This window comes from Chaetura pelagica, unplaced genomic scaffold (genome assembly GCF_000747805.2).
Source record: "Chaetura pelagica isolate M959 unplaced genomic scaffold, ChaPel_1.0 scaffold345, whole genome shotgun sequence".
In the NCBI taxonomy this organism is placed as follows: domain Eukaryota; kingdom Metazoa; phylum Chordata; class Aves; order Apodiformes; family Apodidae; genus Chaetura; species Chaetura pelagica.
Genome location: NW_009953962.1, coordinates 1,928,641 through 1,945,516, shown reverse-complemented (window position 1 = coordinate 1,945,516; position 16,876 = coordinate 1,928,641). Strand labels below are relative to the sequence as shown.

General features: G+C 38.4%; 1 protein-coding gene across 1 annotated transcript in view; it reads right to left on the bottom strand.

The window, feature by feature from the left end:
• Positions 1-16,876, bottom strand: part of CCDC171 (coiled-coil domain containing 171) — a 144,349-nt gene that overhangs the window by 100,820 nt on the left and 26,653 nt on the right. Inside the window, exons 6-7 of the mRNA XM_010001935.1 lie at positions 11,222-11,314; positions 9,404-9,564 (exon numbers count right to left, since the gene is read on the bottom strand). Coding sequence (XP_010000237.1) covers positions 9,404-9,564; positions 11,222-11,314 — 254 coding nt within the window. The remainder of the gene's footprint in view (positions 1-9,403; positions 9,565-11,221; positions 11,315-16,876) is intronic.

Genomic DNA, 16,876 nt, shown 5'->3' with positions numbered 1-16,876 from the left:
TCTTTCTAGGAAAGGCTTTTCAAGAAGCGGTTATGTTTGGAGTTTTTTTCATTTCCTAGTACTTTTGTTGGCCATGTTGAAACTTGAAGGCATTGGCCATGGCTTCAAGTTTTAAATTCATTTGGATATGGCCTTCAAATTGTATATAATAAGCAGAATTCATCCTATTTTAATTAACATGGTCTCCAGAAAGATCACATCCTATCTTGTATAATCAACACTGATTTCACATACTAAGCTTGCTCTTAAAGTTTCCATATAATCTGACTACATTCTACTAAAAAAGGCATAACTTCAAATTTTTCTACTATCAGACTGTTCCCAAAATTTCAAATACTTCTCATACTGTATCAGGCCTCCTGGTACTCAGCAAAACAGACATATAAAGACACTGGCAAGGCTAAACAGGCAACTCACGAGAAAGTTACAAGGCTAAACAACACCACACAGGAGGAAGAAGCAAGAACAGGAATCCAAAGTAGAATTTATAAAGACTGCCTGAGTATGTAGGCATGGTCAGGAAAGCCAAAAGCTCACCTAGAACTGATGTTTGCAAAGGATAACAAAGACAACAGTAAGAGATTTTAGTACTACTATAAAAAGGTAGGAAAGAAACATGGACCTGCTTCTACACAGATCAGGTAATTTATCAACAGTGGACATATAAGGTCACCACACTCATTGTCTTTTTTGCCTCAGTCTTCCCTGACAAGGTCTCCCAGGCTCCTATGATCAATAAAAGTGCTCAAAGAGGAGAACAGTTACTTGTAGTATGTGAGAATTAAGTCTTGGATTACCTGCAGAAACTCAACCCATAGATAATGAAGAGGACAGCTCCCATGCACTCAAAGGTTTTGAGAAAGTTAGCCAGTGTCACAGCTCATTATCACCTTTGAAAGGTCCCAGAGACTGTGGGAGCACCCTGACAAACAGAGAGAGCCAAATGTCACACCTATATTTGAAAAAGGGCAAAAGTACAAGCCAAGGAACTACAGACGAGTTAAGCTTCCTTTCAGTCTAGGGAAGTCCTATTGGAACAAATTTCTGGGATCACAAAAGAGAAAAAGGTGATTGGGAACATTCAGTGAGGATCTGGCCACCTCAGTAACATTCCATGATAAAATGACAAGATCTGTGGACAAAAGCTCAAGGGCAGCCTGGGTTGTAGTGACCATGAAATGGTGGAGTTCAAGATCCTTAGGGCAGCAAGGAGGGCTCACAGCAAGCTTACTACCCTTGACTTCAGAAGGGCAGATCTCAGCCTCTTCAGGAATCTGCTGAAGAGAATGTCCTGGGATAACATCCTGGAGGTCAGAGGGACCCACAAAAGCTGGTTGATATTTAAAGATAATCTTCTCCAGGCCCAAGACCGTTGCATCCCAACTAAGAGGAAATCAAGTAGAAACAGTAAGAGAAGCTTCTTTAGGTATGTTGGGGAGAAAAGGACATCCAAGGAGAATGGAGGCCTCTCCTGAAGGAAATGGGCAAGACAGTAACGCAGGAAGGCTGTGGTTAGAAGGCTGAGGTTCTCAATGACTTCTTTGCTTTAGTCTTGTCTGGCAAGTGCTCCAACCTCAACACAAAGGCCACAGAAGGTGAAAGCAGGGGCCGGGAGAATTAATTAACCCCACTGTAGGAATAGAGCAGGTTCATGACCACCTGAAGAACCTGAAGGTGCATAAACCTATGGGACCTGATGGGATTTACCCATGGATCCTGAGGGAGATGGTGGATGCAATTGCTAAGCCTCTGTCCATCATATCTGAGAGGTCATGGCAGCCTGGTGAGGTTCCTGCTCATTGGAAAAAAAAAGGGAACATAGCTCCTATTTTTAAAAAGGGGAAAAAGGAAGAGTCAGGGAACTGCAGGTCAGTCAGTCTCACCTCTGTGCCTGGCAAGGTCATGGAGCAGATCCTCCTGGAAAGTCTGCTAGGGCACATGGAAAATTAAGAGGTGATTGGTGACAGCCAACATGGCTTCACTAAGGGCAAGTCATGCCTGACCAATCTGGTGACCTTCTGCAACAAGGCTACAGAGATGGTGGGTCGTGGCAGAGCAACTGATGTCATCTACCTATAATTTATTAGCACCCAACGTGGGGCTCGAACCCACGACCCTGACATTAAGAGAGTAGATGAGAAGCTCGACATGAGCCGCCAGTGTGTGCTGGAGCCCAGAGAGCAACTGCATCCTGGGCTGCATCAAAAGAAGTGTGGCCAGCAGGGCCATGGAGGGGCCTCTGCTCTGGTGAGGCCACACCTGGAATACTGTGTACAGTTTTGTGATTCTGTGAAACTTCTGCCCTTTGGACTGACAATTTCCTGAGGATGGTCAGTTGCTGCAAATCATCACCTGCAGACAAAGCAGGGCTTGTAAATCACCTCACTGCCCACCACTCCACCACTGGTGGTGGAGGAATTGCTTTTGGTGCTAGTGTGCAGAGCTGTGGGCATACAGATAGAACAAGTAACGTGTTCACTATTTTTGTGTTCACTATTTTGTCTTTCTAATTATCTGAATAGAGTTGTTCCTTTGGGTAAAATAATGTCATAAGCAGAGAATCTGGATCTTTGCCTTTAAAAAAAACAATAGTGGATTTGAATGCAATTTATTTCTATTTTTAATGCTTTACGCATTTGAACCAGCTGTTTTTAAGGGATATACTAAAAAATCAGGCAATGCTACATTTTTCTCTGGCTATTTGCTGTTCCTTTCAGTGCTGCATAACTTCGAATGTGCTGAGCAACAATACATTGAAAGTTGAGCCAGCTTTATCTGAAGGCCAGATGAAATTGTCCAGGCTGAAACTTTACTGTTTTTTACAACCAACAATAGTAATAACCATATTGGAAGTATTATAATATAAAATAGATTCTGTTGTGAGAAATGAAGCCAGATGGGACTCCAACTGTCAACTTAAAAAAAGAAAACATTAGAATCCGATTAAAATGTACTTTGGGTTATAATTCACTACAAGTTTTGCAATAATTAGTTTCAGACCTATCCAACTACTTATATTTTAGGGCTTAACTCTAAAAGTTATATTTGTGCTTAGTTTTAAGTAGAAGAAGTAAGAACATGTTACTGTATTTGGACTGCTCCTGGTTGCATTCGTCCACAACAACAGGCTGAAAGTCCTTCCTAGTGGGTTGCTGGATCATGGCTTATAGCTCAGTGTGTGTCCACTCCATAGCACAGTGGAAGACAGAAGAGTCTTCTCTTCACATGCTTTTGGGGGTGGTAGCAGGTGAGAAGCTCCACATGAGCCACCAGTGTGTGCTGGAGCCCAGACAGCCAGTTGTGTCCTGAGCTGCATCAGAAGAAGTGTGGCCAGCAGGGCCAGGGAGGTGATTCTGCCCCTCTGCTCTGCTCTGGTAAGACCCCACCTGGAGTACTGCACACAGTTCTGGTGCCCCGGGCTACCAAGGTGATCAAAGGCCTGGAGCAGCTCTGCTATGAAGACAGACTAAGAGAATTGGGGCTGTCCAGCCTAGAGAAGAGAAGGCTCTGGGAAGACCTTACAGCACCTTTCAGTACTTGAAAGGGACCTACAGGAAAGCTGGGGAGGGGCTTTTCATCAGAGAATATAGTGACAGGTCAAGGGGTAATGGTTTTAATGTGAGAGAGGCAAGATTTAGGTGAGATATTAGGAAGAAGTTCTTCACTATAAGGGTGGTGAGGAACTGGAATGACCAGGGAGGTTGTTGATGCCCCATCCCTCGAGGTTTTTAAGGCCAGGTTGGATGAGGTTTTGTGCAACCTGATCTAGTGGTAGGGTTCCCTGCTCATGGCAGGGGGTTGGAACCTGATGATCTTTAAGGTCCCTTCCAACCTTAACGATTCTATGATTCTGTAATGATTGGTTTTAAGCACATACCTCCTCCCTGACATAGGGAATAAGTTGGAGTGAGCTCAGGGAGGGTCACCAACATGAAGAAGAGTTGAAGTTCACAGCAGTGTGTGACTGAGGGACAAGAAACAACTGTCACAATCAAATCTAAATAGATTGATACAAGGAAAAACTTTTTCCACATTAATGACAGTCAAACAGTGGAAGAGGTTCCCAAAGAAGTTCTGCCACCTCCATTTTTTGAGGTTTTCAAGACCTAACTGGGTGAAGGCCTGAGCAACCTGATCTCATAGCTGATCCTGGTTTGAACAGAAGGTTGGACTACAGATCCCTTTCACTCTGAACTATTCTTTGATGTAACTCTTAGCAGTGAGTACATCCAAGTTTCTCTTATTTCTTTATCTCTTCTATCACTACTGTCTCACTAGAATTGATAGTAATGCAAAGGGCTTAAAGTTCCCCCAACATTCAAACTTTTGAATCAATATTGTCAGTTCCTCACTTTGACTTATAGATGAATGTATCTTTTTAGCTGAAAGACTACTTTGTCAGTCCTTTAAATACCTGTGTGCCTGCTTAATTATTATTTTTAGCTGTAGATGGTTATTTCTTATTCTTAGAGAAAGATTTTGCCTGTTTCAGTCCCCCAAAGTAGCTTCTACTCCCACAGCTTTCAGAAACACAGCAAAGGCAATTTCAATTTATTCTATGTCATGCTCTCACTCTTCAAGAAAAGTGAGTTCACACGTAGAAGCAAATCCCATGCTGTTTCCAATTTACATAGTGCTACTGAGTTCAGAGCTAATTAATAAATTATGAAACCTAGAAAAGCTTGTTTGCTTGGTTTTATTTGCTACAATCATCTTTTTTTTTTTTTTTCTTTTTTTAATCTGAGAAAATACATTCTCACAGCTTTGTATAGCTTCCAGCTTCAGTATTCTTTATCCTACACCAAGTCAAGCTAAAAAGACATGCAAGTGTTCTAGTACAACAAATTAAAGTCTCCAAGACTTTCCAAAGACTAAGGCTTAAAGAGAAACTCATGGGACTCCACCAGAAAAAGGGAAAATATGTTAGGACACCAAATAATGACTTATAAGAAAAAGCCAAGTGCCTGACATTGTCTGGAGTCCAAGGACCACAGCCTTCAAAGGTAAGTAGATCAAAGGCTCTTGTATTCTCTCTGAAGGAATCCAGTAAAAGCAATCACTGATATTCACCAATGTTACTGATACTTCCATGCTTCAAAGAATATAAAGGCACAGGAAACAGACAAGGCAGTTCCTGCCCACTCCATGTAATTACCCCAGAGGAACTCAGTGTATTGATGTCCATCTGAGATAAAACTTGATCTTTACTACCTATCTCTGTAGAGTTCTGGAAAGTTAGGTGTCTGGACTAAGAAAATTGTAAGGATAGGCTGTTTCTGTTGGTTCAAGCTCTACTAACAAAGCCACTAACTGTTTAACTGTGTTAGTTTTCATGGATTCAATGAAAACCCATTTGTTTCCAAAAAACTGATTTGGAAGAATCTGCTAGGAATAATTGAATCAAAAGATGATTGCGAGTGAAAAGTACTGTTTGGATATTAGACAAATTTTATTCTGATATCAAATAACATACAGAACAAATGCTTTTAGTAGGCACAAATTCTTTCTGGTACCAAAAAAACCTAACAAAATAGGAAAAATCTGCTCTCCTGGGAAAGTACCGGACAGAACAATCCAGATTAGAGGAAAAGGGGAAGGCTGTTTATGGTTCTTTTTGCACTTTAGTAACACAACTACTTCTCTGTAAGCACTAAATTCAAAGTTCCTAATGCAACTGGTATCATAACACTTAAGAACCATTTCCTAGCCTTAGCTGCAACAAGTACATATATATATTCAGATATGCATATATATAAACCACTAACAACCAAATAATATATATTAGCATAAGGTTTTTGCTTAAGAGTTCTTTTAATTTTGAAAATATATTTTCATGGATTAGAACTACACTAAACACAAAAACTGTCACTTTTCAAAGAAATAGTTTCACCCATCTAGATAAAAGATTCTCAGAAGGAGCAAATCATTGCATGCAGCAATGTGATTCAGTATTTAACCATTATCCTTATGCTGGTCTGAACAATCTAATACAGAATAGTATCTTTAAGAGTATCTCAAAGACTTAGTTGGAAAATTACTATTTATGGATTTTCGCAATTTTTAATTAATCTTACTAGTTTAGAATTTTAAAAGCAGATCCCATGTAAAAACTTCTAAAGTTCTAATGGTTTGGAAAATCCCTAAGCAGATGCTTCAGCTACCATAAAAAATGCTTCTAATTATCTCACATTTTATCTCTATTATCACTCCTTGATTTTCAGACCATGTTCTTACTAATAATAGAATAATTCTGCCTTTAAAGACTCACATCTCTGTCACTAGCTTAGGAAGTCTAATTTGCAATTCCTAAATTATTAGAAAAAAATTACAGAGTTGTTGAATGTTGCTCATGTTCAACACTTAAAACGATAGTGCGACTCCACATGGTAACAATTGGACAGCATTATTCCATGTGCAGGCAGTACTCTTAAGACTGTTCCTTAAGGTAAAAGGTCTTTTAATTGTTTGTTAAGGAAACAAGTGTACATGCATACCACTTTGGGGGGCTGGAATCTAGCATGATGAAGTCAACCAAGCAAAATTGTTCTAAAAAAATTGCCATGAGGAACTCATATTTTAGAAATTTTCTGTGGGGCCAAAAGGAATCTTCATGAGAGGATCTTGTGCTGAAAATTATTACTGAGCACAGATCTCTAAGATAAAACATCTTATAGAAACAAAAAAATAAAGAATTCACTAGAATAGAAAGAAGTAGCTGAGAGAACAGTTGTGATGAAAGTTAAAAAGAACAGATGAAGACATACAAATAAAAGCATTAAATTGTCAAACATATTAAAAAACGAGAAACAAATTGTTTTACCAACATCTAATTCCTAGTGTACACTCCTCATTAACACTCCTTTCAGGACCTAGGATATTTGTGTGATATGTCGTTTACATTTTTAGTGCATATGTAGCACTAAAATATGTTACTGTATTTTTAAATTTAATTTATGCAGAATTCATGACTCCACATATACTTCACATCAAAATATAAAACCAGAACAGGCAATCTTCTGTAATTTTAACCCTTTATTTGTGACTACATCAAAGCTGAACCATGACTTGTGTTCAGACTCACATTCATTTTCTAAAGAGCTACAAAGACAAAAAACTTTGCAGTTCTGCATTTCCAAAGTTAAGTACTTTAAAAAATCATAGATATAATTTCTACATATCTGCCAATTCCCATATGGACTGACTGCACCCTGAAATTTAACAGTATCATTAATCTCATTACATTGAGCTTCAGAAGCAAAAGCTACAGTCAGATGCACATTTCTTCTCTAAGAATGCAAGAGGCATAATAACAGATATGATGACAGACATGAGCTGCTTATACAATTCAAGGGCTGGTTTTTGGGCTTGGCCAGAAACAACAGGTGAAAGTTTCCCAAAGCTTCCAGAAGGAAGGAGTAAATGTTATCTGAAGATTCTTAGACGGTTAACAGCTGACTGATCACAGAAAGCCATGACATGGTAGCAATTTTTACAAGACAGGAGAGATTCTTCTAGACTGAAAACTACTCCAGCTTAATAGGCATTAGCAACCAAGCAAATTTTAAAAAATGAATAAATTTTAAAAGTCTGTGTTGCATTTGGGGCTGGTGAATTTGGCTGATCTAATCTCAAAAACAAAGGTGGACCTTGAAATATTAGACTTTGGAAAGACTGAAGAAATAGTTCAAGAACAAGCACTGGGAGAACACCAGTTGAAGAAAACTTTTTAGCCAAAAGGGAAGAGAAAGACTTCATCTGTAACATGATTATTCCATATTTTCTGGACCACTCAAATACAGAAACCTACCAGAAAAACAAATGAACAAACAAAAAAACCCCACCAAACCACCTTCTCTGTATGAATAAGAAGTTACACACAAGAAAAACTCACACAGTGTGAAGTAGCTTGCTACATAAAACTACTGATCCAACAGCCATTCCTCTGAACAAGGTTGTTTTATACACAAAGAAGCTTTTTTTAAAAACAAAACAACAAAAAGAAACCAAACAAATAAAATGTCAAATCAATGGTACAGACTTTCTTCAGCTCAAGGAAAGGCAAAGAACTTAGATTAGTGCCAAGCATGTTGCTGCCATAGAGCTCACGCTCAAAGCAAATACTACCAGGCAGGATGAGATTACAGTTTAATTCAGTGATGCTATTTTAGAACCATAGAGAATCTGGAAATTGTCCCAGCTGTGAAGACTGCAGTTTTCCTGAAGTATCACATTGAATTACTATAATAATATATTTCACACATTTTCACAAATTTTTAACATAAAAATTATTCAATTTATTTCCAGCAAAAAAAGCTTGTGGTTTGTTGTGGTTTTTTTAATATGACTCTGGCTTACCTAAATGCACAATCTTACATTCAGGCTTCTTTTGGCCTTATTTTAATGAAGAGCTCTAAGGTGTTTGTAACTATGTTACTAACATGCCTATAGAAGGACTCTCAGGCCTACAGGCCTCCTTATTGTATGGAAGTTTCTTTTGTTTGCCACTATTGCTTGTATGAGTAAGTCAACATAAATACCTATACGTACACACTCGTATAATCCTAAACTGAGATGCCACCTCTCTTTTTTCAACCCATTCTACTACCTTGAGCCTCTCACACACCCCCACTGTGCACCACCCAATTTAAGTCTGCTTCCACCCCTTTCCCTAAACTTTACCTACTGCCATCCTTTATTTCACCCATTCCCAAGTTCCAACACCATTTTTCTTCCTGACATTTTCTCACCCCAATAAATACTAGATTCAGTCAGAGAAGAAGACTCAGTACTCAGCACCTTGTATCTGCCTGGGGAACGTAAAACTGTCATTATTTCAAAAACTGCCCCCAAAAAAGTCACAGCAGATTGTGCTAAACAAGAAAAGACTCCCAAGTAATTTTGTCTTCTCTCACACACTTCCCCTTTCTATTTTCCATTACCAAGTTAAAACTTTCCACAATTATTTGAAAGCTGACAGTAAAGATTATCCACTATAAATTCTACATAAGTTCTCAACAGAACTTTTAAAGATTCATCTAGCTCACTGAAAAGCAATATTTTTCATAATAATGTAAGTGTATACAGAAAGTATCTTATATAAATCTGCAACATGTTTTCCTACACTCTCTCAAACACTACAGGGGACAGTGTTTCTAATCTTATTATGTTCAACACTTTTGCTTTGGAAAATAATCTATAATTTCTTTTTTCTCTACCTAATACGTAAGGTTACTGATATGGACCTGTTACTAATGGAATGCCGGGTTCTGAAGCTTGTCTTGGTTTGGCAAATTTCATCAGATGATGTTGATTTCCAGTGACTGAAAACTATAGAGTATGTAAAGTGTAATTGGTACTCAAACTGTCTACTGCCATTTTACAATTAATTTAAAAGGTAACTTACACATTGAGTTTTTCCACGTTCTCTTGGGCATTGTGTTTTTCTCTCTCATATGCATTTTCTACCTCTTTGAACTCTTTCTTGATCGTTTCTAAATCCGAAAGAGCTTTTGCTTGGCTGGCTTTTTCCACCTGTAAAGCTTCTTCAAGGTCTTGAATTCTTAACTACCAAATGACAAGAAGGCAATTGAAGCAAGTTAGGAAAAACTCATGGTCTTTAATACTGTTCTGTGTCCTGTTCTCCTTTACAAGTAACTATATTCTATTTATTCTATGTGGAAGCGTATCTACAGAAAGCATTGTACACATGTACAAGTGTATGAATGCCTACAGTTCAAAACTGAAACAAACATATGCTGACCAAAAGTACCTTTTATTCTCCTTTTGTGGTGTCTGGATTTCTCCTCTTTCAATTATTACTAAAGTTTATGTGGGAAACGCTACTTTTTAAGTAGATGCATGTAAGTGTGGAATTACCAGTGAAGGCTACACTTCCACTCAGTACAAAGCACACTTGAAGCTTGTTCATCTACATGAACAAGGAAGCAAATCTTACAAGTACCCATAAAAGATAAGGAATTTAAGGAATGTTAACCTCCATGTTCCTTCATATGTTATAAAAGTGGAGAGAAGAAATGAAAAATATGAAATCTTTCCTTTCTACTTGTTTAATTGTCACTTTAAAAAATTCAAGTGCCTGTATATAGAGAAGGTTATGAGATCAAGAAAATAACTGACTGAAGAATGGCAATACCAATTTTTTTAACACAGAGAAAAGATACCAAAACTCCTTTTTTTTTCTTTGCTTAGTTTTTCAGAAGTCCAGTGTGAAGGGCTTCTTAGTTAGGATGAGATTACTAAGCAGTCGTCACTTAGCTTTTTAAAATTTGCTTCTTAAAATAAACCATAACTGCCTTACTGGGTCAAACCCCATGTTATGCAGTCCAATGATAGACAGACTCGGTATTCAATGTATGTACCACATTTTTTCATGGAATCAAAATGTATTGATAGCTGCAGACACTATTATTTTGTTTGAAGCTGAAATGTACTCTGAATTATTATATTTGGATCTGCAGTTTCAGAAAGGGGGGAACTCATTCGAAAAGCAGGTGTCAGGAGTATGAATGAGACCAGATTCTTCCCAGTGACGGTCAGTGACAAGGGGCAATGGTCAGAAACTGGAACACAGGAGGTTCAACCTAAACATAAGGAAAAAATACTGAGGGTAACAGAGCTCTGGAACAAGCTGCCCAGAGAGATTGTGAAGTCTCTGTCTCTGGAGACTTTCAAAACTCATTTGGTCATACTCCTGTGTGCCCTACTGTAGGTGATCCTACTCCAGCAAGAGTGATGGACTAGATATCTTCAGAGGTCCCTTCCAACCCCTATAATTCTGTGATTCTGTGATGCATTAAGCTCTCACTCCTAGAGAAGCTGGATGTATGCACTGTATCTCCAAACAGCTTTAAGTGTCCATTCAAAAGATACAGGGCAGGATATTTAAACAGTGATACAGTGTTTAACTATTTTGAAATGTCCTTTCCCCTCACTGTTGAAATGCTAGTGGGGATTCCCAAACTTACAAGTGTTATATTTTATTCCTTATTCTAACAACATTAATATTCTCTGAAAAGCAGATATTTTCTATTCTCTCATTTCATCTATTAACTATTACAATTTTAACACTTGCTGCAAAAAAAACTATTCAGTATTTTCACTGAAGCAAGTAGGTAGTCTTACATTTTTAGAAGATTTTATCTTTACAACTTTATCACCTGTGTTACTTCAACTTCTACAAAATATTTAACAAAAAGTTTACCTGGATAAGCTCTGAATTTAATTTGGATTCCAAATGCGCTGCTCTCTCTACTTCAATGTTTTCTTCCAGTTTCTTTATTCTCACTGTAGCTGCCTAAAAGTATATTTCGAAGAAATATAAGTCCAGAAAGATAGCAAACATGACACAAAGACTATTCTGTTCACTCAGTGTATTAGGACTCCATACACTATTCCTACTATCCTACAATTTTCTTGTTCTCATAACACCAAGGTTGTCACCTGAGTTACCATAACAACATCCTGTATGTTCCAAAATACAATGGATTATCAAAAGAGTATCTGCAATTTCAGCAACAAGACAGATGAAGCACAGAGAAGATACAGAATTTCTCAAAATACATTGCTTTGGCACTTAATTTGCAACTAAGCTGCCCAGAACAGATTTCTTACCAGCCCTGGACTAGACATAGCTTCCCCACAACAAAAATCTGTAAACCCTGTAATTTTTTAAAGCACTAATCTACTATTTCTTTTCACTGCTGTGTTCCTTGACCTGTAACTATTCTCTGCCATGTTTTTATATAGCAATTATCAGTATGTTAATGATCTATTTTAATTAATATCCTGACTACTTTAGTCAGTTACTACATGTCATTACACAGGAGAACACCTGTACACGCACACATAGGTTAAACAAAACCTGATTCTCTGAATTAAACTCTTGCATCCTTCTTTTCCATTCTCTCAGCATTTTAAAAAGCACAAAAATGCAAACTACTACACTAAGCATCTGACTGAAAATTTCAATTGCCTACAAAAAGTTCCAAAGGCAGTCTGTATTTTTACTAAAAGGGTTTGTTAAGTGATCCAAGCTGAAATAATTTCAATGCAAAACACAAAAGCAATCAATAGATACATTTGTTGAGGTAACAGCCTTGACACAGAGTTTCACCTGGAAAAATACTTTTACCAAAAGCAATAACCAAAGATCTGCCATAATTGAAATTCATATGCAATTTTAGCTACACTGTTTTGTATCAATAAAATCTTTTCAGTTTGACTGAAAATTGAATTGAAAAGAAAAATTAATCCCAAAATGTCTTTTGGCTTCAAGTTAAATCAGAGAGATCAAAAAAAGAAATTAATATTAAAAAGTCATTTAGCATAAGCACATTTAAGGTTACATAAATACAATTCAAGTTACTGATTTTGGAAAAGTAAAACAAAGTAGCAATATGTGAGACTATCTTGATTCTGAGCATTTAAAAGAAGAAACATTAACAGATGTTAAAATAAAAGCTCTTGGGCCTAAATTTAAACTTCTTATCATTATATACACACAAACAAGGAAAGACTAGAAACTGATGTCCACAGAAGGCTTATTAAAGAGAAAAGCAGCAAGAACACAGAGCTACCAAACTGACTGCACAGTAAGGTCTGCCAAAGGATTAAATTTTGCCTCTTCCCAGGAGTTTTATCTGCTTAATGTACTTAATAAAAGAAAAAATTCCCAAATCCTGCACAAACACTCCCACTGTACTTCCATATTGCTAAGATTATTCTCAAAGATAGCTTGATGTAGGCTCTTAACAGCCTTATTCCTTCCAAATATAAGCTCCTATTCCCCTTTGCCCTTAATGATGAATTAGCAAACTACCTCCTGCTTGAGTCTGGAAGGACTCCTTAGCATCCTGCATCAGGTCAGTATCTGTCAACAGAATGGTTTTACATAAGAATACTACCAGCCTTAGTAAAAGTAGCCAGTGAACAATAAATTTAAGTGATTTGTTTTTAAATAACATTTTAAAAGTCAGCCTGAAAATAATTCTAAGTTTGAGGAGAAAAATAAAGGAAAGAGTCAGGAAAGTACCTATCACACCATTTAGAGCTGCAAACTTTTAAAAAATAAAATGAAGAAATAGAAACTTCGGTGAGAACATTTCACTACATACCCTCAAGAGAAAAAATGCTTTTAGTTCTTTGACTGTTTTGTTCAAGTATCTGTTCTCATAGCAAACACTGAAATGGGGGGAAAAAAAAAAAAAAGTGATTCTGCAAGTCTTTAGGCATAACTTACTGATTCACAAGCTCTGTACTGCATTTGACTTCTAAGTCTTATTTTATTTCCTGAGCACCAGTCCAAAGTAGAAATATACATTCATATCTGCCTCTCTTCAGTGAAACAAGATCCAATTCAGCATCAAAATGGCTAACTTATGGTCTCCAATGGAGCCCCCTAAAACTGGTGTATTTCTTCAGTCCCAAGAAGAAAAATAAAAACAGAAGGAATATTAAACAGCTTGAGTGATGGTACCTGAAAGAATGAAAAAACAGAGCAACCACATTCTTCCAAATCAGTTGCTGGTATAGTTCTTTAAAAGTAGAGGCTGTATCCTTGAGCCAACATGATGCACACTAACTGCAAGGACAAGAGACATGGTCCAAAAGAAACAAATTCCCAGAAATATAGAAAATTCTGGGACATAGAGAGAAGAGAGGCAGTAGCAAGTAGATGTGTGTAAGAAGTGCAGATGATTCAGTCTTTTGCTTTCTGAAGCAAGAGCAATTGCATTTAAAAACAGATATTTTGTAGATGGCTCATTTGCTTGAGCCTTCTCAAGTCACTAAAGAAGTAGTTAGTACAATTGGCATGTCTATAAAAAGAGCAATGGGAAAACTAGCATTTCAGCTACAGAGACTCCTGTTGATCTCTGGAATGTGAGAAACAGGCTGCTAACTGCAAGCAGGAGAGTCTGTCTAGCATACTGTAAGAGAGATATGAACCCTAGGCACCCACCAAAGAAGAGTTAGATGTACCTGACAAGTATCCAATGAAAAGTATTCAAAGTGATTCAAGACAGTACACACAGAGGGAAATTAAATTGGAAACTAGAAATAAAAGTATATGTTTGACAGATAAGTAACATCTTGCAGATAATATCCCCACATAGAAGCATGAGAAAATTTACTTGCTCAAAACTGGGATTTCTTCACAAAGTTAGGAATCTCAATGCTCTGTTCTTGCTTGTAAAGCTCTTCTTCTTCAGAGTTTTATTATTTAAAGCTTTGTCTCATACCACTAGTTTGTTACAATTTTGATTTTTAAAACCTTTAAGAATTATTTTACCAGTTGTTCAGGAAACAAAAACCTAAGGAGAGAAATAAAATTTATTTCCCTGACAAGTCACTGTCAGGGACCTGATGGGAACTGACACTAATTTCTTGTATTGCTAGAAGACAAAGATGAAGTGTGAGCCACTTTATCAAAATTCTCAGATTACTCACATAAACTACAATTTTATCTTACTAGTATAAGCACCTCTTACCCAGAAGAGAATCAGATACTTAAGAGCTTGCAAAAAAATTGCATATGGAAACTGAGTAAGTCACATAGATGCTGTCTGTGTCTGCTGGAGCAACAAATATTCTTTTTCCTGGGTTCAGTTATTTCATTGCTGAAGCTTATGGTTCATCATAGATCTAGCAAATTTAAAGGAATTCAGATGCCAGCAGATCAGTGGGAAATTAGTAGGAAAACAAAAACTTCATGAGAGATATCTAACCAGCCATTAGCACACAAGCCTTGCTAACCAATACAGTTACTAAATATAAAAAAATCAGATTTGCTTAGACTGCTTTAAGGAAAAGAATCTTAGAATCATTGTTTATCTAAGGTGCACCAGTGACCTAAGTTGCACGTGGATTCCAAGCTGAGTCTGATGTCTTATTTGGGAAGAACACAGATGCAAAAAAAAACACTATATAGAAAATGTTGTCTATTTTGCTACTAAAGGTTCAAACATGCTCTACTGATACTTATATGCACTTCCCTCCAGTGTGAGAAGCTGCATATGTCCCTTGTGAGAATGATCCATTGCATACTCTGTGAGGGAAAGGAATAAATGTCAGGGATGATTCATAGAATCATAGAATCTTAGGGGCTGGAAGGGACCTCGAAAGATCATCTAGTCCAATCCCCCTGCCAGAGCAGGGTCACCTAGAGTACATCACACAGGAACGCATCCAGGTGGGTTTTGAATGTCTCCAGTGAAGGAGACTCCACAACCTCCCTGGGCAGCCTGTTCCAGGGCTCTGTCACTCTTACAGGAAAAAAATTTTTTCGGATATTCACCTTGAACCTCCTATGCTCCAATTTACACCCATTACCCCTTGTCCTATCACTGGTCATCACTGAGAAAAGCCTAACTCCGTCCCCCTGACACTCACCCCTTACATATTTGTAAACATTGATGAGGTCACCCCTCAGTCTCCTTTTCTCCAAGCTAAAGAGACTCAGCTCCCTCAGCCTTTCCTCATAAGGCAGATGTTCCACTCCCTTCATCATCTTTGTAGCTCTGTGCTGGACTCTTTCAAGCAGTTCCCTGTCCTTCTTGAACTGAGGGGCCCAGAACTGGACACAATACTCCAGATGTGGCCTCACCAATGCAGAATAGAGGGGGAGGAGAACCTCTCTTGACCTACTAACCACACCCTTTCTAATGCACCCCAGGATGCCATTGGCCTTCTTGGCCACAAGGGCACATTGCTGGCTCATGGTCATCCTCCTGTCTACCAGGACCCCCAGGTCTCTTTCACCTACACTACTCTCCAGCAGTTCAGCCCCCAACCTGTACTGGGACATGGTGTTGTTCTTCCCCAAATGTAAAACTCTGCACTTCCCCTTGTTGAATTTCATCATGTTTCTCCCCGCCCAACTCTCCAACCTATCTAAGTCTCTCTGAATGGCAGCACAGCCTTCTGGTGTGTCAGCCACTCCTCCCAGCTTAGTGTCATCAGCAAACTTGCTGAGGGTACATTCTATACCCTCATCCAGGTCGTTGATGAAGATGTTGAACAACACCGGTCCTAGTACCGACCCCTGAGGGACTCCACTAGTCACACACCTCCAACCATATTCTGCCCCATTGACTACAACTCTCTGACTCCTTCCTTTCAACCAGTTCCTAATCCACCTCACTACCTGATCACCAAACCCATACTTGATCAACTTATCTACAAGGATGCTGTGGGAGACGGTGTCAAATGCTTTACTGAAATCAAGATAAACCACACCTACCGCTCTACCATCATCTATCCACCTAGTAATTTCCTCATAGAAGGCTATGAGGTTAGTCAAACATGATTTACCCTTGATAAAACCATGTTGACTGCTCTTGATGACCCCCATGTCCTTGATGTGCCTGGAGATAGTGACAAGAACAAGTTGTTCCATCACCTTTCCAGGGATGGAGGTGAGGCTGACCGGTTCCAACCTGTAACACCACATTAACCAATCCACAAAGAGAAATGGATGAGGAGTTCCTGCCTGACAAACAGAAAGACACAGAATCACATTAGTTAGGCAAACCTCTTTGAATCAGACAACAGGTGAAAATCAGTATCCTTACTGAACAATATGTGTTTGAAAACTTTACACAATGCCTGTCTAGAAAGAAGCTGTGTGAAAACAATTTATAAAGATATGTTGTGGGCCAGAGACATCCAGACCAGTTTCTCCACTGGAGAGGAATTCTTTCAAACAGGAATACTTTCTGGTTTAGCTTGGTGTGAAGGACCAGGTATTTCCTTACACGAACATGAAATGTCCTTTGAGTCAGCCGACAAAACTGACTTAAAATGGCGTCTCCACGCGGCGCTGAACCCCCCCTGTGTGTATGTGTGTGGGGGGGCAGCT